We start from the raw sequence: 27381 nt of genomic DNA on the forward strand, positions 1-27381 counted from the left end.
TCAATCCTAAAAGAAATCAGTCCTGAATATTCATTGGAAGGACTGATGCTGAAGCTTCAAGACTTTGGCCATGTGATGTGAAAAACTGACTCACTAGAAAAGACCCTGATGCTGGGAAAGATTGAGGGCAGGAGGAGAAGCGGACGACAAAGGACGAGATATTTGGATGGCATCACCGACTCAATGGACATGAATTTACACCGACTCAATGGACATGAATTTAAGCAAGCTCTGGGAGTTAGTGATGGACAGGGAAGCCTGGTGTGGTGCAGTCCATGGGGTCACAAAGAGTCAGACACTACTGAGGGACTGAACTGAACTGAACAAATATGCCATTAAAATTATCCTCCCCTCCTAATCAACAACTGGTAAACTAACATTCTCACAAACATTTTACCAAAATTTTAGAACAGTAAGATTCTGTTAATAATAAATATTCTAACATTCATATATTTTTATATCTGATGTACATGCAAACACCCTAACACACTTTCAGACATCTCAACAAATACCCTGACATGCCCAGAAACATTTTACCATCCGACCATCTTCGCAAGCATTAGCGTGTTCGGTCAGCCTTCCCAAGTATGACTCCACCGCTAGCATTCCGTCTTCCTTTGGTTATCAGTTGCCCCTGGTCTGTGGCTGGCTCAGAGAGACGTGCAGGAGAGCACACTGCAATATGGGAGCACTTGGGACCCCAGAGGTGTGGGGCTTGGGTGTCTGGTGGTGCTTAGAGACTTGGGGAGCCTGGAGCGTTGAGTCAGGGTACGAGCGCAGCCAAGCAGGCGGGTGCCCAGTGCTGTGGACCATGGTCACGGCCCTCCCTCCCACTGCTACAGGATATCATGAAGCATCTCACGACGGCAGAGCTGACCGACCTCATCTGGACGGCCGTCAACAGCCTGGGCTCCACCAGCCCCTTCCGCGTGCAGGCGGCCGCCGACATGCTGCTCACTGCCATCCAGGAGCACGGGGCCAAGCTGGAGACTGTGAGGGCAGTGGGGCCTCCGCAGAGGGCCCACCAGGACGGGGCAGGGGGCAGGGGGGCGGGCTCAGCATCGGCACCCAGGGGTTAGGGCCTCGGGGCCCAGGCGGCATCCCCAAGCTTGGGCCTGAGCGGGGAGACCCAGACCCCCCCCTCTGATGGGTTCCAATGAGTGAGTGAATGCAGGACAGAATGGCCCACCCAGGTGTCCCAGGGTTCGCTGGGTCTGGGGCAGACATGGGCTGATGGAGCGGGGATGGGATGGGAGTAGGGGGAGGAAGGCGCAGCCCAGACCCTCCAGGAGCTCTGAATCTGACTCCAGACTGATGAGAAGGGGCAGCGCAGGCCCCTGGGGGGACCCCCAGATAGAGGATGACTGATGCCTCAGGGGGATGCTCTTGGAGCCAGGCATGAATGGATGAATAATGAGACCCGAAAGTGGAAGGGGAGGGGCCTGCCAGACATCAGAGCAGCAGGTACCAAAGTGATGACCAGGACACAATGTCATCTGAACATAAGGCAGACACCCTGTCCCCTCAACCCCAAGACAGGGGCTAGAGGCTCTAGCCCCTGGGTGTGCTGAACCTTCAGCGATTGGGCAATGTTTAGACAGACTTGGACGACCCCAAATGCTGTGCAGATGTTGCTTGTCCCCCTATCAGCCCGAGGGTCCCCTTCTGACTCGTGTCCAGGGCAAAGAAGAGCCTCCCCATCAGACCTCCCTCTTAGAGCCCCCAGGGCAGGGCTGTGCTTCCCCCTCAGGAGAGCAGCTACCTGAAGGGGCTCCATGCCCACTGGGGCAGCTCCTCCCTCCCCGTTCAGGCTCCCCGGGGCGGGGCCTGGCCCCCTGCCCAGACCAGCCCTCTCCCCATACTCTTCCTCCCTGCACAGGTTGCCAGCCTGGGCCAGGCCATCCACCTGCAGCTCTGCTCCGTCCGCATCCCCCAAGCCAGGGAAAACGCCCTGCAGGCCATCACCCTTCTAGCCCGGAACCACACCTCCGAGCTGGTGGCCGCCTTCCTGGACTTCTCCGTCTCCCTGGACAGGTGCCCAGCCCTCCTTCCCTCCCCGCCCCACTGTCCACCGTCCATCCTCCCCCAGGCAGAGGGCACCCTGCTCTGCCCTCCTGCTTGCCCACTAACAGCCACAGGGCTGGGAGTCCAGAGGGAGCACTTCCCTGTTCATTTACTGTGCACCTCCCGGGGCCAGCCCTGGGGAGGCACCACACACCGTCCCTTCTCTCGGTGACCCCGTAAAACACCCCGCCCAGTCACCACCACCCATCACCTGGTGGAGAGGGGCCCGGGATCCTGGGTGCTCCCAGCAAGACCCCTGTCAACACCAAACCCCCCATCCTTCCTGCTCCTCAGGGACCCTCGCCCTCCCCCCGCCCCCCAGTGGCACTGCAGTCCCCAGGCCCCTGAGCCTGGAAACAGTACTTTATCTCTAAAATCCCAGTTCTGAATCCCAATTCTTCAGTCTATATCATCTGCTTACCCAGCCACCACGCACCTGCCCTGGGTCACTCCCGGAACCTTGAGGTTGCAGCTCCTGGTCGCTGACACCCTCTCACTCACTCCCGCTGCCTTGATCTTGGGGATGCCAGCATCTTTTGCTCGCCCTGATGCCTCAACACCTGGACCTCCTCTCCCATCTCCCTCAGCCGCCCCCTCCCACAGTCATAGCCTCGGCTCTGTCACCTTCGATTTCAAGCATCTGTCCCCTACCCTGACCCCCTGCCGCCTCACTCCATCTGGTACCCACCCCCGACCAGTGAGCCTCTGCCCTCCGGGACCTCCACGTTCACTGCCTTGCCCACCTCCTCACGGCCCCTCCCCTGTCCTCACCTGCCTCCTTGCCAGCATAGAACCTGCCTTCCGATGTCAGAGTAGCTCCCTGCACACACCCCAAGCCCCTTGGCCCCTTTGTCACACTCAGCTTGCAAAACTCAACTGGCTCCATCTACTCCACACCTGCACCTGTGCGGCCAAGTGCAGGAAAGAGCCGCCCTCTAAATCCCAGCCACACACCAGCATGGAGCCCTCAGCGCGGCCCAGAAACCACATTTCCCCACCCTCCCCTCTCCTCCGTCCTCAACACCTCTGTCCCCGCCTCACACTCGGCCACCGGCCTTGCTTCCATCCCCTGAAAAGTCGTAAGCCACCAGAAGAGAACTCTCACAAGCTCCCAGCACCCAGGACCTGTTTCCAGGAAGATTTCTAATTTTCATATGGAAGCGACTTTTTGTTTTTATTATCAATGTCTAGTTTTATTGCATTGTGATCAGAGAATGTCATCAAATATTTCTGGTTTGTGTAATTTACCTATCTTTTAAACAATTTTTGTGAATATTCTATGGGCATTTGAAAGGGTGTTTCTTTTTTTTTTTTTTTTTTTTCCTGTTATCGGGTGTAGGACTTGCTATAAAGATTTACTTTATTGATTCTGTTGTTTAGGTCTTCTACCTCCTTGTGTCTATTTGATCTGTCTTGTACTGAGAGTGGTGTGTTAAAGGTTCCTATTATTAATATGTTTCTATCTATGTATCCTTCCATCTCCTGTGGTTTTTATTAATACTTCATAAGGTTGTCATGTTATTTGGTATATACATATTCATAAGTGTTATATCTTCTTTATGGATTGTGACTTTCAGCATTAAAAAGTGCCCTGCCTTGTCACATTTAATGCTTGAAGGACTTGAATTCCATTTTGTTATCAGAATCACGTCCCCCACTTTCCCATTTTTCCCCATTTGCCCAGTATTCATTTGTCCGTGCTTTCGTTTAACCTTCAGAATCCATTTGTTTTAGGTGTCATCATATACACAGCATATAGTTCGGTCTTGACCTATGATCAAATTGAAAATCTTTTGATTTTAATAGATGAGTTAAGTCCATTCACATTTATTGATATGACATTTATTGATGTGTCAAATCTCAGTTCTGTCATAATATTTTGTAATTGCACGTGTTTTATTTGCTACATGTTTTTCTGAGATGTGTATTCTTTGATCTTTGGCTGTTTTTTTAATTTAGCAAGAGTTGTATTTTTATTCTAATTGTTACCTTTGTACTCCTAACCTATTTTAGTGTCCTTAGTCCCTTGTTTTCTTATTTAACTTTTTAACATCTGGTTTACCCATTTTTACTGATATCCTTAAACTCCCACCCATGCCCGTGTAACAACCAGTGAGATTATTCATCCCTGTCCATCTGTGTTTTCATTTGCACAGTTCTTTGTCAAAATTTGCACTGTACTCCTCCCACGTTGGCTTTTACTGAGTACACACGCCCACCCTAAGTCCCTTTGCCAAAGATTTTAGGTCCTCCCATAGCTTGACAAAGTTAATGCTCTGACGATTTCCTCAAGAAGGCTCATGGATTCAGAATGCCCGAGCTTATTTTATGTTGAAAGTTGTTTACTTGAAAGGTGGCTTGATTGAATATAAAATCCTTGGTTCACACTTTCTTTTATTAAGTTTTTTGGGGTTTTTTTTTTTCTTGGCCACACCATGCAGAATGCGGGATCCTAGTTCCCTAACCAAGGATTGAACCCAAGCGCCCTGCGTTGGGAGCCTGGAGTCTTAACCACTGGACTGCCCGGGAGTCTCTAATTTTTTAAAGTGCTGCTCAGCTGTTGCTTTGCTTTGTTTTTGAAAAGCCTCATGACAGTTGTTTTGTTTTGTTTTGTTTTGTTGTTTTTGTAAGTTATCTTTTGGCCTGGAGACTTTGGAAATTGTTTTCTTTATCTTTGAAATTCAACAATTTTACTAAGAAATGTCTAGATTAGACCATTCTGTGTTCATTTTCCCAGGTACCTGATAAGTCTTTTGAGTATGTAGATTTAAGTCTCTAACATTTCTAGAAAGTTCTCTAGGTTGTAATTATTCTCTTCCAGTTTATTGAGACGTAATTGGACATACAGCACTGGATAAGTTTAAGGTATACAGGATAATGATTTGACTTACATATATCATGAAATGATTACCACAATAATTTAGTGAACATTCATCATCTCACATAGATACAAAAATAAAAGAAAAAGAAAAATTATGTTTCCTTGTGATGAGAACTCTTAGATTTCCTTTCTCCGTAACTTCCACACATAACATGCAGCGGTGTTAATTAATCATGTTGTATGTTGCACCCCTAGTCTTCTTATCTTATAACTGGAAGTCCTTTTGACTACCTTCATCTGATTCCCCCATCCCCACCCCTCGCCTCTGGCAGCCACAAATCTGGTCTGCCTTTCTATGAGTTTGTTTGTTTGGAAGTATAACTGACCTGCAACACTGTGCTAGTTCCTGATGCACAGCATGGTGATTCTGTTTCTATACATTTCCAACGCTGTCCGCACACAGGCATTGCATTATCACTAACTGAATTCCCCACGCTGCACATCTCATCCCCATGGCTTACTTATTTTGTAACTGAAAGTTTGTACCTTAGTGTCCCTCACCCTCTTCTCTCTTGGTTATAAGTTTAAATATTGGTTCTGTCCCATTGCTTTTTTCCTTTTTCAGAAACTCCAGAGATTCAAATGCTGTTCTTTCTTCTCCTGTCTTCCATTTCTACTACTTTCTCTGTGACCCTTAGTGCTTCTCTTAAATTCATCTTTATTGTCTTGGTGGTCTCTCTACTCTTCATCAATGTTCCTTCCTAAATTTTCACTTGAGTCGTATCTCTCTTGAGCACCTTATAATTTTTTTCCACTTCTGAGTTCAGTCAACTCTTTTTTTCCCTTTCTTACTAGAGGGTGTTTCTTGGTCCTTTTTGAATTTATAATTCAAGGTGGTTTTTCATGTCTTTAAATGCTTGCTTGAGTATATTTACCTGCAGGAGAGGTGTTTTCTTACACTTTTTTTCTGCATCATGATTGTTTATCAGGAGCTGAATTTTCTTATTGGATCTGTGTTTTCTGTTTTCAAGGGAAGGGTTGCAATAACTCTGTGAATCTATTAATTTTTCTCCTGTTTATATACAACACTATTGGAGTGTTTTGTAGGATTTCAAATTCAATGGCACCCTCTTCTGTCATCATAGCAAAAGCCAGATAACTTAGCAGATTTTTAGTTTTGGTGGCAGGTGAGAGGGCTGTGTATCCTCCACTCTCAGGGGTGCCCTTCTTCTCATGCAGGTCCTTGAATTTTTCCTATTTCACACCTTTACCATTCACTAACCAATTTCAAAGGGTGCGTCTTTCTTTTCTGCCCTTTCCTTCCTCCCCAAAGCTGTGTGTCTTGAAGGCTGCCCTCCAGATGAGCGTCCTTTTCGGTCCCTTTCCTGGGATCCATGCTCTGATTTACTTGCTCTCCTTCTTTTTGTTGTTTCATATTCTCAGGCTTAAGATGGACCTCGTCTCTCTGAAGATGATTTAGATCAGCTCCGAGCCCTGTTAGCAGCTCCGGTCTCCTGTCCTCTCCAGGGTTTCTCCAGCCTGCCTTTATCTGCCCCAGAGCTTTGTGGAGGAGCAGGGGTGGGTGGGAGAACGATACACTGCAGGCTGGGCTGGCATAGCTCTCTCCTGCTGGCAGTGTCTCTCAAGGCGCACTGTGGTGTGGTGTAGCTTTACTCTTCTTCTTGCTGGATTGTTTCTCAAGGACATTTTGAGAGGTGAGGGGACCCCGGCAGCCACCGTTGTCCTCAGCTGCTCAGGTCTATAGATCAGTTTTACCCATGCTGGAATTTATATCTGGTTTCCTCAGTGCTAAGAAGCACATTTTTCATATGTCAGCATCTATGCAGTGGGACCACATTTTACACTGAAGCCGCCTTTACCTGGGCTGGCGGGGGTGGAGGGGTTCTCAGTCACCTGGGTGCACTCTCAGCCAGAGACCAGTGCAAATTTTGAAGTCCCTGCTGGAGGGTTTTTGGGGGGCCCACACTGGTGGTGTGAATTCAGAGCCCTCTGTAGGTTTCGTGGTTCAGATTCTCAGGCGCACCCTCCTTCTTCCCTTCACAGGCTGAGTGAGCACCGGGTCTTCTTGTTATTTCTTCCTGCTGGACAGGCTTTTTATCTTCTCTTGTTTTATCCTATTTACCTTGGGGTACACACAGCCCATGGGGTCCAGCCTTTATGATGGGGTCCTTATTAGACTCCCATCTTGGATTGCTGTCCTTTCTTAGGAGCATGTGAAATAATGGTGATATGTCCTAAAAGTATCAACCGAATTGTGTGATTTGTGCCCTTCCAGTATTCTATTGTTGTCTGGTTTCCCCCCCCCCAACATTTTGTGTTTAAGATTCATCCCGTTATGTTCCTATAATTGGAGTTCACTCACTCTGAGTTGCCGTATCATGTCCCATCTTGGTAAACACCAGCTCCCCTTGTCAGTGTGGACGGACGTCTGAGTTTGGGTCTGTGCTTAACACCGCTGTGACGCTGCACATGCGTGTGTCCTAAGACACACCCACACTCAGCTTCCTTGTGCAGGCATGTCACTCACCTAACATGATGCGAAATACTCCCGACATGTTTAGACCACCTCTCACACCCACAGTATTTTTATGTATGTGGTTCCTGTTACTCCATGTCTTCACTGACACTTAACATCAACCCTTTAGTCAACCATCAAAATTTTAGTCAATCTGGTGTGTGGTATTAATCATATTTCCATGTTAACTTTCATTTTGCTGATTAAATAATGAGGTTGTACATCTTTTCATGCAATTTTTGGCCATTGGGGCATCTTCTTTGGGATGCCTGTTCAAGTATCCTACAGATTTTTCTGTTGGGTTGTCCCTCTTTTTCTTATCAATTTCTAGGAATTCTTTATATAATCTGGATACAAGGTCTCTGTTGATTATTATATTACATATCTTCTCCACTTTGCAGCTTTCCTGTCTCTCCGTCACTAGACCCTTTCATGAAGAGGAGTTCCCAGGTCCATTGATTATTATATTACATACCTTCTCCACTTTGCAGCTTTCCTGTCTCTCTGTCACTAGGTCCTTTCAAGAAGAGGAGTTCCCAGGTCCATCATTTATTCTCAGATGTTACCTTATAGAAGTCCTAGAGTGTGGGAACTTCCCTGGCGGTCCAGTGGTTAAGACTGCTATCCCAGTTCAGGGGCCCTCAACCCCTCTTCGAGGAACTAACATCCCACACGTCACATGGCACGGGCCAAAAAAGCACCCTAGACTTTGCCTTTCTCATTCATCCCTCCGACTGCCCAACTGAGGGCTGTGTGCTGGGCCCTGCCTCCAGGCTCTCTGCCTGGCACTGCTGTCTGTGCCGGGCCAGCACCCAAGGTTCTCATTCCTACAGCTTTAGAACGATTCACCTTCCAGATCCAGAAAGCTCCCCCTCCTCCTCCTCCTGCAAGGCTGTCCTGGCCACTCGTGGCCCTTTGCCTTTCTCCGTAAACTTTAGAATCATCACCTAGCTTCCTCATTTTCTTTTTCCTCGTTCACCCTTGGGCGACTGGTTTTATTGGATTGGCCCTCAGAGCTGGACTGGGAGTAACCCTTGCTTGGTCACTCTCACCCACCCTGGCTCTAGGCGTGGCCTGCTTTCTTTAATTTAGTTCTTTACTCAGAACAGGGATTCTTCTCGGTAAACAAATGCGCACCTGGGAGGCCCCCGTCTGGACGAAAGCCAGGGCCCTGGTTATGAGCTGCACCTAAGGACCAGGCTGCCTACCCTAAGTGGCTCCATCCCCTGCTCACCCATTCAAGGGTCTCCATTCTTTTCCTTTCATTTTATATAGCGTGTTTGCATCCAAACATATTCCTAAAACATTTTAGTTGCAGTTTCTCTAATTTATATAAACAGCATCACGATGCATATAGTCTTTGAAGACTTTTTTCACTGGCCTTTTTACACTAATGTAGATTTTTAGGTCTAAATTCTCTATTCTAACCTAAATCTAGTAACACCAGTTCTTCTTTCTTTAGGATTGTATTGTATGTCTCTTTCCACTTTTTTTCTAATAGACTGTTTTTGGGGCTGTTTTAGATTTACAGAAAAATTAAGCAGAAGTTGCAAAGTTCCCGTCTACTTCCCTCTCCTGCCAGGCTCTTTTCTTGGTAACATCTTGCCTCAGTATGGTAGGCATATTACACCTGATGAACCACTACTGATATATTAGCAAGTCTCTAGTTTACATTACAGTCCGCTCTTGGGGGGGTACATTCTATGGGACAAGTGTGCAGTGACAGGTACTGACTATTATAGTATCAGACAGAGCAGCGCCGTGGCCCCAAGCCCCCAGTGCGCTATCTGTTCGTCCCTCCCTCCCTCTAAACCCCTGGCAACCTCTGATCTTCCGACTGTCTCCATGGTTTTTCCCTATTCCAGAATGTCATAGAGCTGGAATCATCCTGTGTAGCCTTTTTAGGTTAGCTTCTGTCACTTTCTGATAAGCTTTCAGGTTCTTCTATGTCTTCATGTCAACCACTCTCACCCCCAGGAACTCTTTCTTTCTTATTTCTTTTTTGTTGGGGGTGGGGGTGTGAAATGATCCCCACAGTGAGTCTAGTCAGCAGTCATCTTCATTCCTAGTTACAGATCGTCATTCCTAGTTACAGATCTTTGTCCTTGTGACGAGAACTTGTCAAATGGCAAAAGTTGGAAATATGCAATACAGTGCTAGCAGTTACGGTCGCCCTGCACTATGTTACATCCCTGTGCCTTATTTGTGTCATGACTGGAAGTTTCTGCCTTTTGATCCTCTTCCCCCATTTCGCCTACCTCTGACTCCTCACCTCTAGCAGCCCCCAACCTGTTCTCTGTAGAGAGGAGCTTGTGTTTTGTTTCTTTGGGCTGGATTTTGGTTTCATTTAGATTCCATGTATAAGCAAGATCATGTGGTATTTGTCTTCCTCTCTCTGATTTATTTCACTGAACATAATACCTTCAAGGCCGATACATGTTATCTCAGTTGGCAAGCTTTCCTTTCTTATGGCTGAATGAGATTTCATTTTATACATACACATACACACATAGGGCTTCCCAGGTAGCTCAGTGGTAAAGAATCTGCCTGTCAATGCAGGAGACGTGGGTTTGATCCCTTGTCAGCAAAGATCCCCTGGAGAAGGAAATAGCAACCCTCTCCAGTATTATTGCCTGGGAAATCCCATGGCAGAGGAGCTTGGCAGGCTACAGTCCAGGGGGTTACCAAAGAGTTGGACACGACTTAGCAACTAAACAACCACAGCATGTGTGTGTCTGTTGATGGGCAATTATGTCTTTTCCGTATCTTGGCAATTATAAATAATGCTGCTATGAACATGGGGGCTCACATATCTTTTCAAATTAGTGTTTTCATATTCTTCATATGAAGTCCCATAAGTGAGACCATGTGGTGGTCCGATTTTTAGTGTTTTGATGAGTCTTCATACTATTTTCCATAATGGCTGTACCAATTTACATTTCCACCAATAGAGCATGAGGGTTCTATTTTCTCCACATCCTGGCCAGCACTCACTATTCCCCATCGTTTTGATAACAGGTGTGAGCTGACAGCTCATTGTGGTTTTGACTCCCATCTCTTTTATGATGAGAGACGCAGAGCATCTTTTCATGGACTTGTTGGCCGTCTGTAGACTTTCTTTGGAAAAGTGTCTGTTCAAATCCTCTGCCCATGTTTTAATTGGATGGTATGGGGAGCTTTTGTTTATTTTTGATATTGAGTTGTGTGTTTTGATATGTTTGGATATTAAAACCCCTTTTCATAAGTATGATTTGCAAATATTTTCTCCCATTCACTGTGTTGCCTTTCATCTTGATGGCTTCCATTGTCGTGCAGAGAAGTTTCAGTCTAATGCAGCCTCGCTTGTTGATTCTTGCTTTTGTTCCCTCTGCTTCTGGTGTCAGATCCAAAGACTGATTGCCAAGACTGATGTCAAGGAGCTTACCGCCTATGTTTACTTCTAGGAGTTACAGTTTCAGGTCTTACATTCAAGTCATTTAGACTTCATTTTTGTATTTGGGGTAAGATAGAGGTCCAGTTTCATTATTTTGCATGAGGCTGCCCAGTTTCCCCAACACCATTTGTTAAAGAGACTGTCCTTTCCGCATTGTATGTTCTTGGCTCCTTTGTCGTAAGTTAGTTGAGCACGTGTGGGCTTATTTCTGGGCTGGGAATGCTTCCTTAACGTGGCTTTCAGACCCACGCTTGCCTGACCCTCACTACACCTCCCTGGCTGCTTCTGCTCAGCTTCCTGGCTGCTTCCTCCTCTCCCCTGACTTCTTAGCTCGGGGATTGCAGGGCTGACCTCAGGCCTCATCTCCACGTACACTCCTTCCCTGATAGTCACACCCCCAGACCAGGCAGAAAGGCCATGGGACTGGACACGCCTGACCTCTGGTTATGAGGCAGGGCTCTGATCAGGGTACACCTTGTCTCTAGTCCTCAGTTTCCTCATGTGCAAAATGGGCACAAGGTCTCTGCAAAGCCCTACACGCACCAGCGACGCCCCTAAGTTGGCCCAGGTCAGGCCCCAGGGAGCTGGTGGTCCCCAGCAAACCCAGGCCTAGAAGGAAACGGCCACTGTACAGCAGGCCCTAAAGGCTGAGCAGGAACAGGCCCTGTGAGGAGGCCCAGAGGCAGGAGAGGAGGGAAGGCAGCCAGGTGCTGGAGGTCAAAGGGCAGGGGTCAGAGGGTGACAGCTCTGGGTACCAGCTAGACTTGTCCTGACTGTACTTGGGCACCATGGAGGGTGACAGAGTCAGCCATTGGGATGAGAGGGGCCTGAAAGAGGGAAGACCCCAGAACACGGGCCAGGGCAGCCAGCCCCACCTCTGCTGCAGGCCGCGGGCCGCACACACTGCAGTCCAGGCCCCGGCCCTCGCGCCCCTCCCCCGTCTCACCCACCCATCCTGCCAGGGTTCAGCTCGGCACCCCGCTGCAGGCACCTGAGGCCCTGGGCACAGTGGCTGCTGCTGTGACCCAGGCTGGGCTGGCCAGAGTCTCAGCACCGCCCTCACGGCCACCCTTTGCCTGCAGCCACACCTTCCGGTTGTGGAGGGCCCTGGGTGCCGAGCAACCCATGAGCCACCGGGTGCTGGCCGTGCTGCTGGGCTGGCTGCAGAAGCGGCCCCTGCCCACCAGGACCAGCGGCGGCAGCCCCCAGCCCAAGAAGAAGGCCTACCTGCACTCCCTGGCTGTGAGTCTCTGCCCCCACCACCCCACGTGCCGGCCCAGCTGCCTGCTCAAGTGTGTTCAGTCACACATGGGTGTGAGGCACCCACTGCATGTGCCAGGCCCCGGGGAGGGGGAGCCCCATACTCAGCTTGACCTGGACGAGGGGGCCTCTGAGGTGGCCCAGCTGGGAGCCGACCATACAGGCCCTGGGTCCAGGCCCAGCTCCCCACTTCCCGACCGAGGGCCCTGGACCCCTCCAGCCAGGTGCAGGCAGCGAGGAAGGGCATGGAGAGATTAGTGAACCCCTGCCCCCATAGTTGGGTTCTGGAGGAATCTTAGAGGCTGCCTCCAACGGCTCCCACCCTCCTGTAGGAGTCCACACCCATTCACCACCCCCCAGCTTTCCCCACAAGCCTAGACCCTGCTTGCACAGCCACAGAACAGGGGGCTCGCTTCCTAACGTGCCTCACGTGGGCTGGACTCGGACCGGGCCGCAGCTGTGCCCCGACCCTGTGTGATCCAGGGCTAAGCACCCACTCACACCCCCCAGCCCCCTGAGCAGTGGGCAGAGTCTCCTAAACAAGCTGCTGCCCCCAGCCGAGGGGTGTGACGGCCACACTCGGTGCCCGGGGAAGCCCACCCTGTCTCCATGCCAGCCCTCCATCAGCCCAGCCCCTCGACACCCCCAGACCCGGACCTTCCCTGTCGGAAACCAGATTCAGCATGGGGTCAACAGGGCCGCCTTCCTGGGTCCCGCCCTCCTCTTGTTTCCTCCCCACCTTGAGAACATTCTGGACCCAGGCCCCTCTCCAGGTGTGGGAGGCCCCAGGGCTGCTGTCTGGTAGCTCCCCTTCCAGTACCGTGTCCCCTCCAGCATTCATTCATGGGCACCTGCCATGTGCCAGGGTCTGTGTTGGGGGCATTGCAGGGAGCACAACCCACAGGGCGGAGGGGCCAGACCCGAGGCAGTGACTGAGGTTGGAGGGCAGAGCGGACGGGGATGGTGGGCTGGAGGACCCACTGCAGGGCCGGCAATGGGAGGGGAGTATGCAGGGTCCAGAGGGTGTGCCGCGCCCCCAGGAGGTACGTCTCAGGTGGGCTGTGGTCCCGGAGACAGCGGGCACACAGGAAGGCGAGGTCGGCCATGGGTTTTGTGGGAAGGCTGGCATGCAGGCCCGGCCCCCAGGCCCCCTCAGCGTCCCCTGCCGCCCCCGCAGGCCATGAACACTCTGCACGAGCTGCAATTCGCCTGCGAGTTCAAGCAGGCCATGCAGGAGGCCTTTCCCGAGCTCCTGCTGGCCCTCCTCTCCCAGACACACTACCTGCTGGAGCTGAACCTGCCCGAGGAGCCCCAGCCTGGCAAGGAGGCCCAGGAGACAGCCCTGCTCGGCCCCCAGAGGTAAGGCCGGGCCCCAGAGAGGCGGTGCGCGGGCTCCCCAGGGCTGAGGGACAGAGCCCCACAGCCGGGCAGCCTAGAGCCTCAGGCAGATATTCTCGCGTAGTGCCAGGGGCTGGCGCTCCGGATCCAAGGTTGGCAGAGCCGCGCTCCTCTGAAACCTGCAGGGGAGGCTCCTTCCCGTCTCCTGAGTGCTCCTGGCTTGTAGACGCCCCCTCCCATCTCTGCCTCCCTCTTCACTGTGTGCCTCTCTGTCTCAACTGCTCTCTTCTTATGAGGACGTCAGTCCTGTTGAACGAGGGCCACCCTGCTGACCTCATCGTAACTTGATTCCATCTGCAAAGACCCAAATGAGGTTGTGTTCCCAGGTACCCAGTGTCAGGACTTTGCTGGTTTCTGGAGACACAGTTGGATCTCCAATAGGTGTGATTCCAAACACAGTTGCCTCCAGCAGTCAGCCGGGAGGGCAGGTGGGCACCCTGCTTCCTTGTGACTGTGGATGCCTGGCAGCCAAGATGCCCGGTGACAGCTGACTCACGAGGACTCCAGGGGCCCGCACGGCACACCATGTCTTACCCAAATGTGGTACCTGCAGGGATTCTGAGAGATGAATGTTGTCTTTCCCTTTGACGGATGAGGAAACTGAGGCTCAGAGCAGGCCAGAGGCTTCCCCCGAGCCACACAGAGTGTCCGTTCGTTGCTGACCTAGAGCCCCTAGAATGGCAGGGGTGTCTGCCCAGCGACCACTTGGCCCTGCAGGCAAATGCCCACCAGGTCCTGTTGCACAGAGTGCTTGACCCCGACACCTTTTGACTCTGATGTCGTGGGCAGTTGTCAGCCTCCCCCAAGCCTGCACCCTTGATCAGCGTGGACAGGACTCGTGTGGGAGGGTCCGCGCCCCACCCCTCACTCGGGTGGTAGCACTGGCTGGCCGCCTGGCCTGCCCCCTGCACTAGGGCGCATCTTGAGAAATCCATTAAGCGAGTCTTTAAAAATCGCTGGGGCGACTCTTTTCATCTGTTTGTATTATGATGTGCTTCACACGATTTGTCAGTCTGAACAGCTCTCCCCAAGGCACATCACTGAAAAAAAAATGTCACTTCTCTCATATTGCTTCTGAATTCGAATGTACATAAAGTTCTTTTTTATTCAAATCAACCATGCAAAATGCATGAATCTTCCCTAATAAGCTAATAAAACGTTCTCCTCCCTGAAATAGGGGGGTTAGGAGAAAGCTCTGATGAACCGCCTCCATCCATCAGCTTCCCTCCCCTGCCCCCATGGGGCCAGCCTCCACCTGTTCCTCCCCTGCCCCCCGTTGCTGCCCTCCACCCCAAGTCAGATCAGGCCTCACCTGTGCTTGGAACCCTCCCATCCTCTTCCCCTTCTTTTAACTCCGAGAAGGGCTGAATCCTTCCAGCGGTCCAGTAGCCCTGCATCTGACTCCCCATCACCTCCAGAACCTCATTTCCTGCCACACACCCCTACCCTCCACATGCACCCTCTGCTCAAGCCTCAGCGTCTTCCTATCCTTCCTCAGGCCCCACGTTCCTGCCTCAGGGCCTTTGCACTTGCTGTGCCCTCTTCCTGGGATGTTCTTCCCGACAGCCTCACCTCCTGTGGCTCCCAGCCACCTTCTGTACAACAGCAGTCTTGCTCCCCACTGTTATGTTCTCCCATCTACAGCTGTCATCTGTGCCCCATATAATGGAGGCTCTGGGGAACAGGGATTCTGTCTGTCTCACGCAAGGCTCTCCCCCAGAGAGCAAGGGTGTCTGTCATCTCCCTGGGGGGCGGGGGCCTTCTGCTCAGACCCAGCTGTACCGAGATGCGCCAGCAGCATCAACCGTCCCCTTCCACCTCTCAGGTCTTGGCTTCTCTCTGCGCAGATTCTCCCGAAGAGAAAGGTGGGGGCCCAGCAGCCACAGAATAGACCGGCACCCTGGGCTCAGTCCCTCGGCTTTCATGGGCCCAGCTTAGCCCACACACTCACCGCTGAACCAATCGCCTTGGTCACAGGGGCAGGCGGGGCTCCTGCTAAGCAGGTCTCGGTCCACACCCTCCCTGGAGCTAGGATGGGACCTGGGCCCCCTCCCCCAGAGGACAACTGCAATACTGCTACCATCCCCAGGGGCCCGAGAGTGGGGCAGGCCAATCAGCAGTGAAGTTGGCCAGCTGTCAAGGATGGTGAGGAGGTCTGCAGCCGCTCCCAGGCCTCAGAGGGCGGCCCTGCCCAGGCGGAGCGCTGCAGTCCCCAGTCTGATGCCTGGAGGAGGCAGTGGTACCATCGAGGGAGCCAGGTGCTGAGGAGGAATCTGGGCACAGCTGTTGAGAAGCCCACTGTCCTGTAGTTGCCCCCGAGAGCGGTGGTGGGCGGGGGGAGAGTGGGGGAAGGGGTTGCAGCCATACCTGTGACAGCCATGCAAGACTCAAGGCAGAGTCAGGCTAGTCCTGGACCTCTGAGGTTCCTGGCATCCTGCTGAGCTGGGCTGGCCCCTGGGACCAACAAGCGAGAGTTTGGCTCCACTTCCTGCTGCAGCACAAGCACCCACTCCAGCCCTGACTGCGGGACCCTCCCCTTCCTGTGAATCTCTGATGAACAGAACCCCTTTCTTGTAGAGACATTTCCTGCTTTGGTCAATTCTCAGCCAGCACCTTCTCAAGTTGATGTCCATCCTGCCCTACGAAGGACTTCTCATTCCTCTTGTTTCATCCATTATGGGCTGAGTCTCTTTAACTCTAATGGGGCATCTCATTTCTCCTCATTCCAAAGACATGCCTATCAACCACTTAGAGGTATAAACCAACATATTTCCCTTTTTGCCCTGGCTGCCAGGAAGCTTGTACATAAAGTTCAGTTCATTTCAGTCGCTCAGTCATTCTGACTCTTTGCGACCCCATGGACTGCAGCAGGCCAGGCTTCCCCATCCATCACCAACTCCCGGAGCTTGCTCAGACTCATGTCCATGGAGTCAGTGATGCCATCCAACCACCTCATCCTTTCATTCCCCCACTTCAATCTTCATGCCTTCAATCTTTCCCAGCATCAGGGTGTTTTTCAATGAGTCAGTTCTTCATATCAGGTGGCCACAGTATTTGAGCTTCAGCTTCAGCATCAGTCCTTCCAATGAATATTCAGGATTGATTCCCTTTAGGATGGACTGGTTTGATCTCCATGCAGTCCAAGGGACTCTCCAGAGTCTTCTCCTGAGAGCATATAAAGTTACTGTTCAGTAATCTCTCACTGTGGCACGGGGTGCTTCCTTTTGTTTCTCACTTACTGATTAGTCTTCTTTTCAACTTAAAGCTTTAAGTTTAATTCAAAGCTCTTTTATTTAAAATCATATTCGCGGTCCTAGGTTTTGGCAGTTGACAAGTAACAAATCAGCAATGAATAATGACATGCTGCTTGCCACCTGGCTCTGAGATCTAAGATCTCCTCCTTACCCTGCTGTGAGTGCTCTGAGCTGGCCGCTCCATCTCACAGCCTGGGTTTCTTCTCCTGTGGGAGGGGCTGGCCCCTCCCTAGGTGTTGGGAGGGTCAAGAGCAGCAGAGGACTGGGCAGCCTCTATGCCAGGGCGACCCTGGGCGAGCCGCCGACACTCTGGGCCTCAGTTGAGGGTTGGAAGTCAGGACCCCAGCCCACCCGTCTTGTCTTGGATTTGTCCAGTTGGGGTGCCGTGGTCTTCGGCCCCAGGGACCCCCCTGATTCCTCAGACTCACAGTGAGTTGTGACGTCACAGGGAGTGAGCCGGGATCCCTGAGCAGGAAGGGATGGATGGGGAGGTGCTGTGCCCCAGCCTGGAGTCGCCACAGTCCTGCTCAGACCTGCCTCCTTCCCTGCCCTCAGTCTTGGCCGCCCTCCCGCTCCGAGGTCGAAAAGAGGAAAGGATTAACAGACCGTGGATCATTCAGTCGACACTTACTAAGTGTACCGGGGGCCCCACACTGACTAATGAATACAGGCGGCCGGTGCTGTCAGCAGAGAGGCATCCATGCTCTCAGGAGCTCAGCCCCCTGGAAATGCAGACAGGGTCCAGTGACAGCCCGGTGACGATGCCTGGACAGGGCCCCGGGGAGAGGTAGAGCCTCGCAGGGGAAGACACGGGGGCAGCCCTGCGTGTGGGCCCCTGAGGACTGGCTCTGAGCACAGACCCGAAAGACGGTTAGAGGTCACCGTGTGGGGAAGGAAGGGCAGACCGCCTTCCAGGCAGGGGGACCCCAAAGCGGAAGGAACAGGAAGAAGGGGACCCTGAAGCGGGGGGAGCCACGGGGCCTCCAGGCCGAGGGGGTGACAGGAGCTGGTCAGCTGGAGAGAGGTACAGCGTGAGGAGACCCCCACACTGCCTCCGGAGGCTCGCGTCCGGCCGGGGGGCTCCAGGTGGAGATGAAAGGTCCCACCCCAGTCCCTCATCAGCCCGGGGATGTGTCCTAGGGCGCTGATGCACAGGAAGCCCCAGCTCCGGGCGGACCTCGCAGGCTACCTACCTCCACACCCTGCCCTCCAGCCCCCGGCTCATCTTCAGGGTCCTCTGCCCCCGGCCCCCCCGGGGCTGAAGGAGAAAGGGAGGGGAGTCCTGCACAGCTGGCCTCAGACCCCGTGGGCTCTGCCATCTGTCAGTCACGGGGCTGCGTGGGTTTCAGGTGACACAGGTCCTGGTGCAAAGCCAGGGGTCCTGGGCTGGGGGTTGTGGTCTTTAGGGCCCCACAAGGGAGGTCATTCACCCCGAGAATCAGCAAGGGATCCCCAAGGATGCCCCACCAGCCAGATGCCCTGGTGCGGCTGTGGGGACACAGTGACCCCACGTGCCCCAGGACCAGAAGATTCCGAGAGTCCTCACAGAGCAGACAAAATGCCACTGCGCCCGGAGCCCCCTTCTCCCGAAGCCGTCGTCACTCTGGCTGAGACCAGTGACCCTGAAAACGCAGCCTCTTCTTGGTGGCACGGCTTGGGGCGAGAGGACAGCCCCGCTGACATTTGTGCTGGCGCCACAGGGGCTCACGGAGTGGCATTTGATCCCTTCACGTCGGGTTTTGCAAATCTGATCAGACTGGCGCCTGGTCCGAGCTGACAGCCTTGCTCCGGGGGCCGCTCACAGGTCCAGGTGAAGCCACCAGGCGCGGAGTGGCTGAGACAGACCACGGAGCTATTCCCGGGCCCTCAACCCTGCGGGGCCTCGGGCAGCCCTGGGCCTGTGGCTCGACAGCACTGCGCAGGTGTGGAGCCTGGAGCCTGGCTGGACTCGGCTTCTGGGGGCCCTGGCCAGGCTGCGTGAGCAGGACGGGGCCCTCGGGCAGCACAGTCCCTGACCCGCACGCGGTCTCACCATGCTGCAGTCTGCCACACTCGCTTGAGCCCACACAAGCACGCCACCAGTGGAACCCAGTTTCCCGCATCTTCAGGGTCCTGGCGCTCTCTGGGCTCCCCTAATGCCACACCCCCAGCTGCCGTCCCACCCCGTCCACTACCCCTGCATTCTCAGCCTCACATTCAAATGGCACAGTCTGTCAAGGCTCAGTCAGACCCCCTCCACCCTGCAACTTGGGGAACCACTGGCCCCCCGGTATCTCTGCTCCTCTCTCCAGCCCTTTCCGCTCAGCCTCCGCCCTGAAAAGCCAGCTGTGGGCATCTCGCACTGACCACGCACCTAACCTATCTGGAGCTTCCCCCTGGAACCACCCCCACTCCCAGGACAGCCCCTGCCCATCCTACACCCCAACATTTCTGCAGAAGGAGGGCGGCAGCGAACTGCCCCAGGGAGGCTTGGTGCTGCCAGGCCCGGAGCAGAGACGGAAGCCAGGAGGCACCTTTCCACCCAGGGCAGGTGGGCACTCTCCCCAGGGTTGAGGCTGCCCAGTGACCCTTCTGCTCCCCCGCAGCATGTCACTGGAGGCACTGAAGAGCCTGCTATCAACCACCAGGCACTGGCAGGACTTCGCCCACATGGAGCTGCAGGGCGCCTGGGACCTCTTTGCCACCACCCACACCTACCCACAGGGCGTGGGCCTCCTCGCCAGGTAGGGGTGGGGCGGGGCCAGGGGAAGGGGCCCGTCCTGGGTCATCCCTGCCCAGAAGGCTGGGCTACGGACTGCAGTAACCCCCAGGACCTGCCTCGAGCACAGCCCCAAGGACTCACGCTTGTGCACAGAGGGCGCCGGGGCATGGATGGCGCGGGCTCACTGGCACACCCTGGGAGCCTAGAATGCAATGGCCCCCACCTTGGCGGGAAGCTCCTAGGGGACCAGGGCTAGGTCCACTCCCCTGTCCATCCCACACTTGGCCCACACCTGGCAGCCAGTGGGTAGCCAGTGGGTGCAGAGGGAGCAGGAGAAGGTCAGACAGGGGCGTGCCAACTCCGCTCAGCAACACTTCTGGCCGCTGGGCCCCCCGGGTTGGGTGGTGGTGGGAAGGTGGACATGGGCTGTCCCATGAGCCCGGCCCGCCCTTCACCCTGTGCCCAGGGCCATGGTGCAGAACCAGTGCAGGCAGATCAAGGCGCTGACCCTTCAGCTGCTGCCCAACCTGCGGAGCCGGGAGGAGCGGGATAGGAAAGTGGCCATCATAATCTTCACAGAGGTGGGGGCCTGGGGGACCCCTCAGGGACAGCCTGCACCCCATCTCCAGCTGAACCCACCAGGACCTCCCTTGACCAACAGATTCCTCACACCCTGCCTTCCCACTCCCAGCTCCTTGGGGCCCACAGTCAGGGGGTCCTCGTTGGGTCTCCATGTCTCAGGCCCCTCTCCACCTGCATCCTGGGGGACCGTCTTCTACTCCCCGAGCCCTGATGTCATGGGGTCCTGCCCCTGGAACAGTGAAGCCGAAAGGGCAATGGCTGGAACCAGACAGGCACTGGGTGTACCGGGTCCTGGGGCTGAGAGCTGGGCCGTGGCCAGACAGAGTGGGGGCCTTTGTCATTTCCATAATGAACGAAGCCTGGTGCGACGCCACATACCAACCTGCAGTGACATCTAGCTCTCCCTCAGGGCCGGGGTCTCCAGGTGCCCCATGAGTCAGACTGTGTTGAGTATGTTGTTCCCAGCTTCGCTGTGTGGCCTCAGACAAGGCCCTTTTCCCTCTGGGCCCGTTTCCCCAACTATGCACGGGAGGACGGAAGCAGCTTGGCGTTGGGTTTCAAACACTCATTAACCAAGACACCCAGAGCGGGGCCGGTCAGCCACCCTCCCCGAGCCCCAGCCCTGGTCCTAGAGCCCGGCTCCCAGACACAGACGCAGGCCCCCTGCGAGAGGCTGCCAGGCCTGACCCGCCTGCCGGGGGCCCCCCAGTTCCTCTACAGCCCCACCCTGCTGGAGGTGCTCCCCAGAGAGGCCGCCCTGTCCGTGCTGGTTCGAAGCCTCAGGGACCCCAGCCCCGAGATCCGCGTGCTGGGCCTACAGGGCCTAGGGAACATTCTTTTCCACCCAGAGAAGGTAAGCGGGTGCGGGGAGCTGTAACAGACGCCCCATAGAGCAGCCGGGCGCATGGGGCCTTTGTGTCATTCCCGTTAGAAATCTGCTCTGCTGGTCCAGGCCACAGTCGGACCTGGGTCCCAGCAGGCAGGTGGTGCCCAGAGGGTGTTTGCTGCTGTTAAGTGACTCACTGGCTGAAAATAAATCTAATGTAGAACCAAACAGAGTTTAGGAACCCAATGAAGTTGCCGAGAACTTGTTTGAAAGTTGCAGAACCAGCCTAGTTTGCACGGGGAGTTCCTGATAAGGCGTTTGACAGTAGGAATCGTTCATTTGGTGACATGTCACTTCCTGACAGTTCATCCAGGCAGTTCACATTGCACCTGAGAGGAGCAGAAAGAACTGGCAGAAAATGAACTTAGCTTTTCCTTTTTAATGTAAAACTGGGAAACGGTCACTGCCACTTAGAAGGTCTGGGGTCACCACTGGTGCACCCACCTCCCTGTGACGTGAGATGCCAGTGACTTCAGCGGTGCCCACCCAACCAAATTTGTCTTGCCTGTCCCCCAAGACGCCTCTGACCCCTGGGGAAGCCAGGAATGAGGGCAAAGGCAGGGTAGGGTGGAGGAAGGGAAAGTGGGTCTCCAGGACGTGGTGGGGGGCCCTCTGGCCAGAATGGGGACAGACAGGAAGGACCTGGCAGCTGACTGACATGGGTTAGTGCTCCCCTAACCCCCCCAGGGTCTCAGAGAGGGGAAGCCTGTCCCGTCTGTCCACAGCTCCCGGGGCACAGAGCAGGGCTGGGAGCACGTCTCCCAGGACGGCAGAGCCAGGGCGAGATGGAGCGGGGTGGGTACAGCGCGGTGCCCAGGCCTGGACGGGGGTCTGGGAAGGGGCCGCAGAGGCACGCTCGGCCCACCGGCGCCCCCTCCTGCAGGGAAGCCTGCTCCGCGGACAGCTGCCGCCCTTCCTCAGGGGCTTCTTCCAGAGCAGCGAGCCGGTGGTGGTGCGCCTCATGGGCACCGTGTCGGAGGCGCTGCACCGCCTGGGCGCGCACAGCACGGAGACCCTGGGCCTCCGCATTGCCATCAACACCCGCGCCTTCTTCGATGACGTGAGTGCACCTGGGAGGGGCGGGCACCCCATTTCGTGTCCCTCCGGCGCCTCCCCTGGCCCTTCCTCGAAGGCCGCTGCTGCCCTGGGGCAGGGAGGTGGAGGGGCAGGGCAGCTCCCCGGGTGTGTGGCGTGCATGGCACAGGTGGGCCGGCCAGGGGCTGCCGCTGGCACTCGTCCTGCATCTTCAGCTGAACGCCACACCTTCAGTCTCAGCCCCACGTGTCCTCACCCTCCTGACTCATCAGCCCTTGTGGATGACAGACTCTCCTTCAGGGGAAGACAGGGGGATAAGCCCGCCCTCCCGAGTAAGCATCCCTGACACGTAGGCTGTCAGGATGCGATCATAGGCATCAGAGAGGAAAGAGGGTAGGTCCCTGAGGGTGGCCCGTGACCCTCCCCAGGAGCCGGCAGAGGGGGGAGCACAGCCCTGCCCCCGAGCCCTGACTGAGGGGGAGCCTCATCCCTGCCCCGGAGCCCTGACTGAGGGGGAGCCTCATCCCTGCCCCCGAGCCCTGTCAGAGGGGGAGCCTCATCCCTGCCCCGGAGCCCTGACTGAGGGGGAGCCTCATCCCTGCCCCGGAGCCCTGATGGAGGGGGGAGCCTCATCCCTGCCCCGGAGCCCTGACTGAGGGGGAGCCTCATCCCTGCCCCGGAGCCCTGACTGAGGGGGAGCCTCATCCCTGCCCCCGAGCCCTGACTGAGGGGGAGCCTCATCCCTGCCCCGGAGCCCTGACTGAGGGGGAGCCTCATCCCTGCCCTGGAGCCCTGTCAGAGGGGGAGCCTCATCCCTGCCCCCGAGCCCTGACTGAGGGGGAGCCTCATCCCTGCCCCGGAGCCCTGACTGAGGGGGAGCCTCATCCCTGCCCTGGAGCCCTGTCTGAGGGGGAGCCTCATCCCTGCCCCCGAGCCCTGACTGAGGGGGAGCCTCATCCCTGCCCCCGAGCCCTGACTGAGGGGGAGCCTCATCCCTGCCCCGGAGCCCTGATGGAGGGGGGAGCCTCATCCCTGCCCCGGAGCCCTGACTGAGGGGGAGCCTCATCCCTGCCCCGGAGCCCTGATGGAGGGGGGAGCCTCATCCCTGCCCCGGAGCCCTGACTGAGGGGGAGCCTCATCCCTGCCCCGGAGCCCTGACTGAGGGGGAGCCTCATCCCTGCCCCCGAGCCCTGACTGAGGGGGAGCCTCATCCCTGCCCCGGAGCCCTGACTGAGGGGGAGCCTCATCCCTGCCCCCGAGCCCTGTCAGAGGGGGAGCCTCATCCCTGCCCCGGAGCCCTGACTGAGGGGGAGCCTCATCCCTGCCCCGGAGCCCTGATGGAGGGGGGAGCCTCATCCCTGCCCCGGAGCCCTGACTGAGGGGGAGCCTCATCCCTGCCCCGGAGCCCTGACTGAGGGGGAGCCTCATCCCTGCCCCCGAGCCCTGACTGAGGGGGAGCCTCATCCCTGCCCCGGAGCCCTGACTGAGGGGGAGCCTCATCCCTGCCCTGGAGCCCTGTCAGAGGGGGAGCCTCATCCCTGCCCCCGAGCCCTGACTGAGGGGGAGCCTCATCCCTGCCCCGGAGCCCTGACTGAGGGGGAGCCTCATCCCTGCCCTGGAGCCCTGTCTGAGGGGGAGCCTCATCCCTGCCCCCGAGCCCTGACTGAGGGGGAGCCTCATCCCTGCCCCCGAGCCCTGACTGAGGGGGAGCCTCATCCCTGCCCCGGAGCCCTGACTGAGGGGGAGCCTCATCCCTGCCCCCGAGCCCTGACTGAGGGGGAGCCTCATCCCTGCCCCCGAGCCCTGACTGAGGGGGAGCCTCATCCCTGCCCCGGAGCTCTGTCTGAGGGGGAACCTAATCCCTGCCCCGGAGCCCTGAATGAGGGGGAGCCTCATCCCTGCCCCAGAGCCCTGACTGAGGGGGAGCCTCATCCCTGCCCCCGAGCCCTGACTGAGGGGGAGCCTCATCCCTGCCCCCGAGCCCTGTCTGAGGGGGAGCCTCATCCCTGCCCCCGAGCCCTGACTGAGGGGGAGCCTCATCCCTGCCCCCGAGCCCTGACTGAGGGGGGAGCCTCATCCCTGCCCCCGAGCCCTGACTGAGGGGGAGCCTCATCCCTGCCCCCGAGCCCTGACGGAGGGGGGAGCCTCATCCCTGCCCCCGATCCCTGACGGAGGGGGGAGCCTCATCCCTGCCCCCGAGCCCTGACTGAGGGGGAGCCTCATCCCTGCCCCCGAGCCCTGACTGAGGGGGAGCCTCATCCCTGCCCCGGAGCCCTGACTGAGGGGGAGCCTCATCCCTGCCCCGGAGCCCTGACTGAGGGGGAGCCTCATCCCTGCCCAGGAGCCCTGACTGAGGGGGAGCCTCATCCCTGCCCTGGAGCCCTGTCTGAGGGGGAGCCTCATCCCTGCCCCCGAGCCCTGACTGAGGGGGAAGCCTCATCCCTGCCCCCGAGCCCTGACTGAGGGGGAGCCTCATCCCTGCCCCCGAGTCCTGACTGAGGGGGAGCCTCATCCCTGCCCCGGAGCCCTGACTGAGGGTGGAGCCTCATCCCTGCCCCGGAGCCCTGACTGAGGGTGGAGCCTCATCCCTGCCCCGGAGCCCTGTGTGAGGGGGAGCCTCATCCCTCCCCCGAGCCCTGACTGAGGGGGAGCCTCATCCCTGCCCCGGAGCCCTGACTGAGGGGGGAGCCTCATCCCTCCCCCGAGCCCTGACTGAGGGGGAGCCTCATCCCTCCCCCAAGCCCTGACTGAGGGGGAGCCTCATCCCTGCCCCGGAGCTCTGTCTGAGGGGGAGCCTCATCCCTGCCCCGGAGCCCTGACTGAGGGGGAGCCTCATCCCTGCCCCGGAGCCCTGACTGAGGGTGGAGCCTCATCCCTTCCCCGGAGCCCTGTGTGAGGGGGAGCCTCATCCCTGCCCCCGAGCCCTGACTGAGGGGGAGCCTCATCCCTGCCCCGGAGCCCTGACTGAGGGTGGAGCCTCATCCCTGCCCCGGAGCCCTGTGTGAGGGGGAGCCTCATCCCTGCCCCCGAGCCCTGACTGAGGGGGAGCCTCATCCCTCCCCCAAGCCCTGACTGAGGGGGAGCCTCATCCCTGCCCCGGAGCTCTGTCTGAGGGGGAGCCTCATCCCTGCCCCGGAGCCCTGACTGAGGGGGAGCCTCATCCCTGCCCGGGAGCCCTGACTGAGGGGGAGCCTCATCCCTGCCCTGGAGCCCTGTCTGAGGGGGGAGCCTCATCCCTGCCCCCGAGCCCTGACTGAGGGGGAGCCTCATCCCTGCCCCGGAGCCCTGACTGAGGGGGAGCCTCATCCCTGCCCCCGAGCCCTGACTGATGGGGAGCCTCATCCCTGCTCCGCAGCCCTGACTGAAGGGGCAGGCTGAGGTCTGTTCCTGGAACCTGTAGCCCAGATGAAGGGGTCCTGCTGAGGGTACTGGGCCCCACATCACTCTGGAGTGGAGGGTCCAAGGTGGGTCTGGCTGGGCTCCGAGCCTCTGCCTTGCAGGAGCGGGACGGGGTCCGGGCAGCGGCCATGGCACTGTTCGGGGAGCTGGTGGCGTCGGTGACACGCCAGAAGTTCGGCGGCCTGCGAACTCAGGTGCACCAGAGCATGGTGCCCCTGCTCCTGCACCTGAAGGACCGCTGCCCCGCTGTCGTCACGGTCAGTGGTCAGCGACGGGCCCTCGCCTTGGTGGGGCTGGGGACCCACGGTGGGCAGGGGGCTGCCTGAAAGCCAGGGACACCCCCTGGGCCGGTGGGTCCAGCCCCCTCACTGGTTTTCCTGCTCCTCCCCATGTGCACACACGTGCACTCACACACGTGCCCACGTGTGGCTGTGAGTCTGTGGTCAGGACACCGTCTGTCCTGCTCACTGCTGTCCAAAGCGCCAGGCATGCCCTCGGGCGCAGGTGGTTGATTGAACTTGAAATATGGGCTGAGCCCTACGTGTGCCAGCCACTGCCCCGCACCAGGCCTTAGGAAACGCTCAGCCTTCCTGCAGCTCCCAGCCACTGGTGGGATAAACAAGCAGCCAGTTTCCAAGCAGATGGGGACTGAACACTGCCTTTGGTCCGGCGGGGCCGTGCTGCTGGCCAGGGAGGCGGGTGGGCTCAGAGTGCAGCCTGAAGGCAGCGGGAAGGAGCCAGGGCGCCCAGGAGGGCCGTGCCCACTGCAGCTTCCTCGGCGCCGCCCACGCCCGGCGCTCCCTGCCGTCCCCACAGCAGGCCAAGTTCGCCTTCTACCACTGCTCCGTGCTGCTCCAGTGGCGGCTGCCGCACACCCTCTTTTGCACGCTGGCCTGGGAGAAGGGCCTCAGCGCCCGCCACTTCCTCTGGAGCTGCCTGGTGAGGGCCCGCAGCGGGGAGGGGGTGGGAGGCTGGCCGCCAGGTCCCCGGGGAAGGCCGGCTCTGGCCCCAGCGAGTGACAGAGACATGCTCCCCAGATGAGCCACAGCCAGGAGGAGTTCGGCACCCACTTGGCGCAGGCCCTCAGCTACCTGCACAGACGGCACCACCACCTCAAGATCTGGGCAGCACTCTTCATCGGTGAGTGGGGCGAGGGGCCGGGCTCAGGGACCCCCAGGCCTGCCCTGCCTGAGCACCCCAACCCTCACCCTCACCCATCCTCCACTGCGGCTGGAACATGGGTTCCGCTGGCAAGTGAGGAGAGGGGAGAGTGAGGGGGTCTCGGGGGTCTCAGTTCTCCAGGCCGGGCCCTTCTGTGTTCTGGCACTGTCTCCGGCGGTCCCTCACACAGGAGGACTCCTTCCCTATGCCAGGGAGGGGGAGAGGGAGAGAGGGAAGAGGGGAGATGTTTGGGAGCCCCCTCCCATGGGCCGGCGTGCTCCCCATCTGTCGCGCAGGTTATACCATCTGCTACTACCCCCGGGCCGTGTCCCAGACAGTCAGTGACGTGGACATAAAGCTGCTGGTCTGCAGTAAGGGAACATCCTTACTCCATCCACCCCCATCCGTGTCAGCAGGGAACATGGGCCCCCAAACACAGCGGGCAGGGTGGGGAAGGGGAGTGCCCAGGCCTGGAAGGCCGAGGAGGCGGGGTCTGGGTGCCCAACTGCCCCCACCCCACGTGGGAAGGAGGGCGCTACTCCGCCAGGGCTGTGGGCAGACAGGGCATGGAGGGTACCTCTGATTTGTCCCTCCTTTCCTGGAGCTTTTGAGGATCTCAAAAAGAACCCCGAACCCAGCATCCAATACTTCGCCAGCAGGCAGGCTTCCTTCCTTCAGAAGGTGGTAGCAAGACCACAGTGACCTCCAGCTGTCGACCCCCCCCCCCCGGTCCCCCTCCCCCGTGCCCACCTCACCGCGCAGCCCTGCCCTGTCCACACAGAGCTTGGCTGCATGACATCTGTCCATTTGAAAGAAAGATCTAGGTTCAATAAAGAAGCGTCACACCTCTG

General features: G+C 57.0%; 1 protein-coding gene across 5 annotated transcripts in view; it reads left to right on the forward strand.

The window, feature by feature from the left end:
- LOC110141240 (maestro heat-like repeat family member 5) overlaps positions 1-27381 on the forward strand; it is a 59760-nt gene extending 32379 nt beyond the window's left edge. For 3 of the 5 annotated variants that reach the window (XM_020900047.2, XM_070476915.1, XM_020900049.2), the window contains 13 exons: positions 843-992; positions 1880-2034; positions 11937-12096; positions 13292-13473; positions 19352-19489; positions 19934-20048; positions 20759-20902; positions 21819-21995; positions 25471-25626; positions 26186-26308; positions 26407-26509; positions 26827-26901; positions 27135-27381. In XM_020900047.2, coding sequence (XP_020755706.2) covers positions 843-992; positions 1880-2034; positions 11937-12096; positions 13292-13473; positions 19352-19489; positions 19934-20048; positions 20759-20902; positions 21819-21995; positions 25471-25626; positions 26186-26308; positions 26407-26509; positions 26827-26901; positions 27135-27232 — 1776 coding nt within the window. In that variant the 3' untranslated portion in view covers positions 27233-27381. The remainder of the gene's footprint in view (positions 1-842; positions 993-1879; positions 2035-11936; positions 12097-13291; positions 13474-19351; positions 19490-19933; positions 20049-20758; positions 20903-21818; positions 21996-25470; positions 25627-26185; positions 26309-26406; positions 26510-26826; positions 26902-27134) is intronic. The other 2 variants (XM_020900048.2, XM_070476914.1) reach the window with 2 other exon arrangements.

The sequence above is a fragment of the Odocoileus virginianus genome, chromosome 15 (assembly GCF_023699985.2).
Source record: "Odocoileus virginianus isolate 20LAN1187 ecotype Illinois chromosome 15, Ovbor_1.2, whole genome shotgun sequence".
NCBI lineage: Eukaryota > Metazoa > Chordata > Mammalia > Artiodactyla > Cervidae > Odocoileus > Odocoileus virginianus.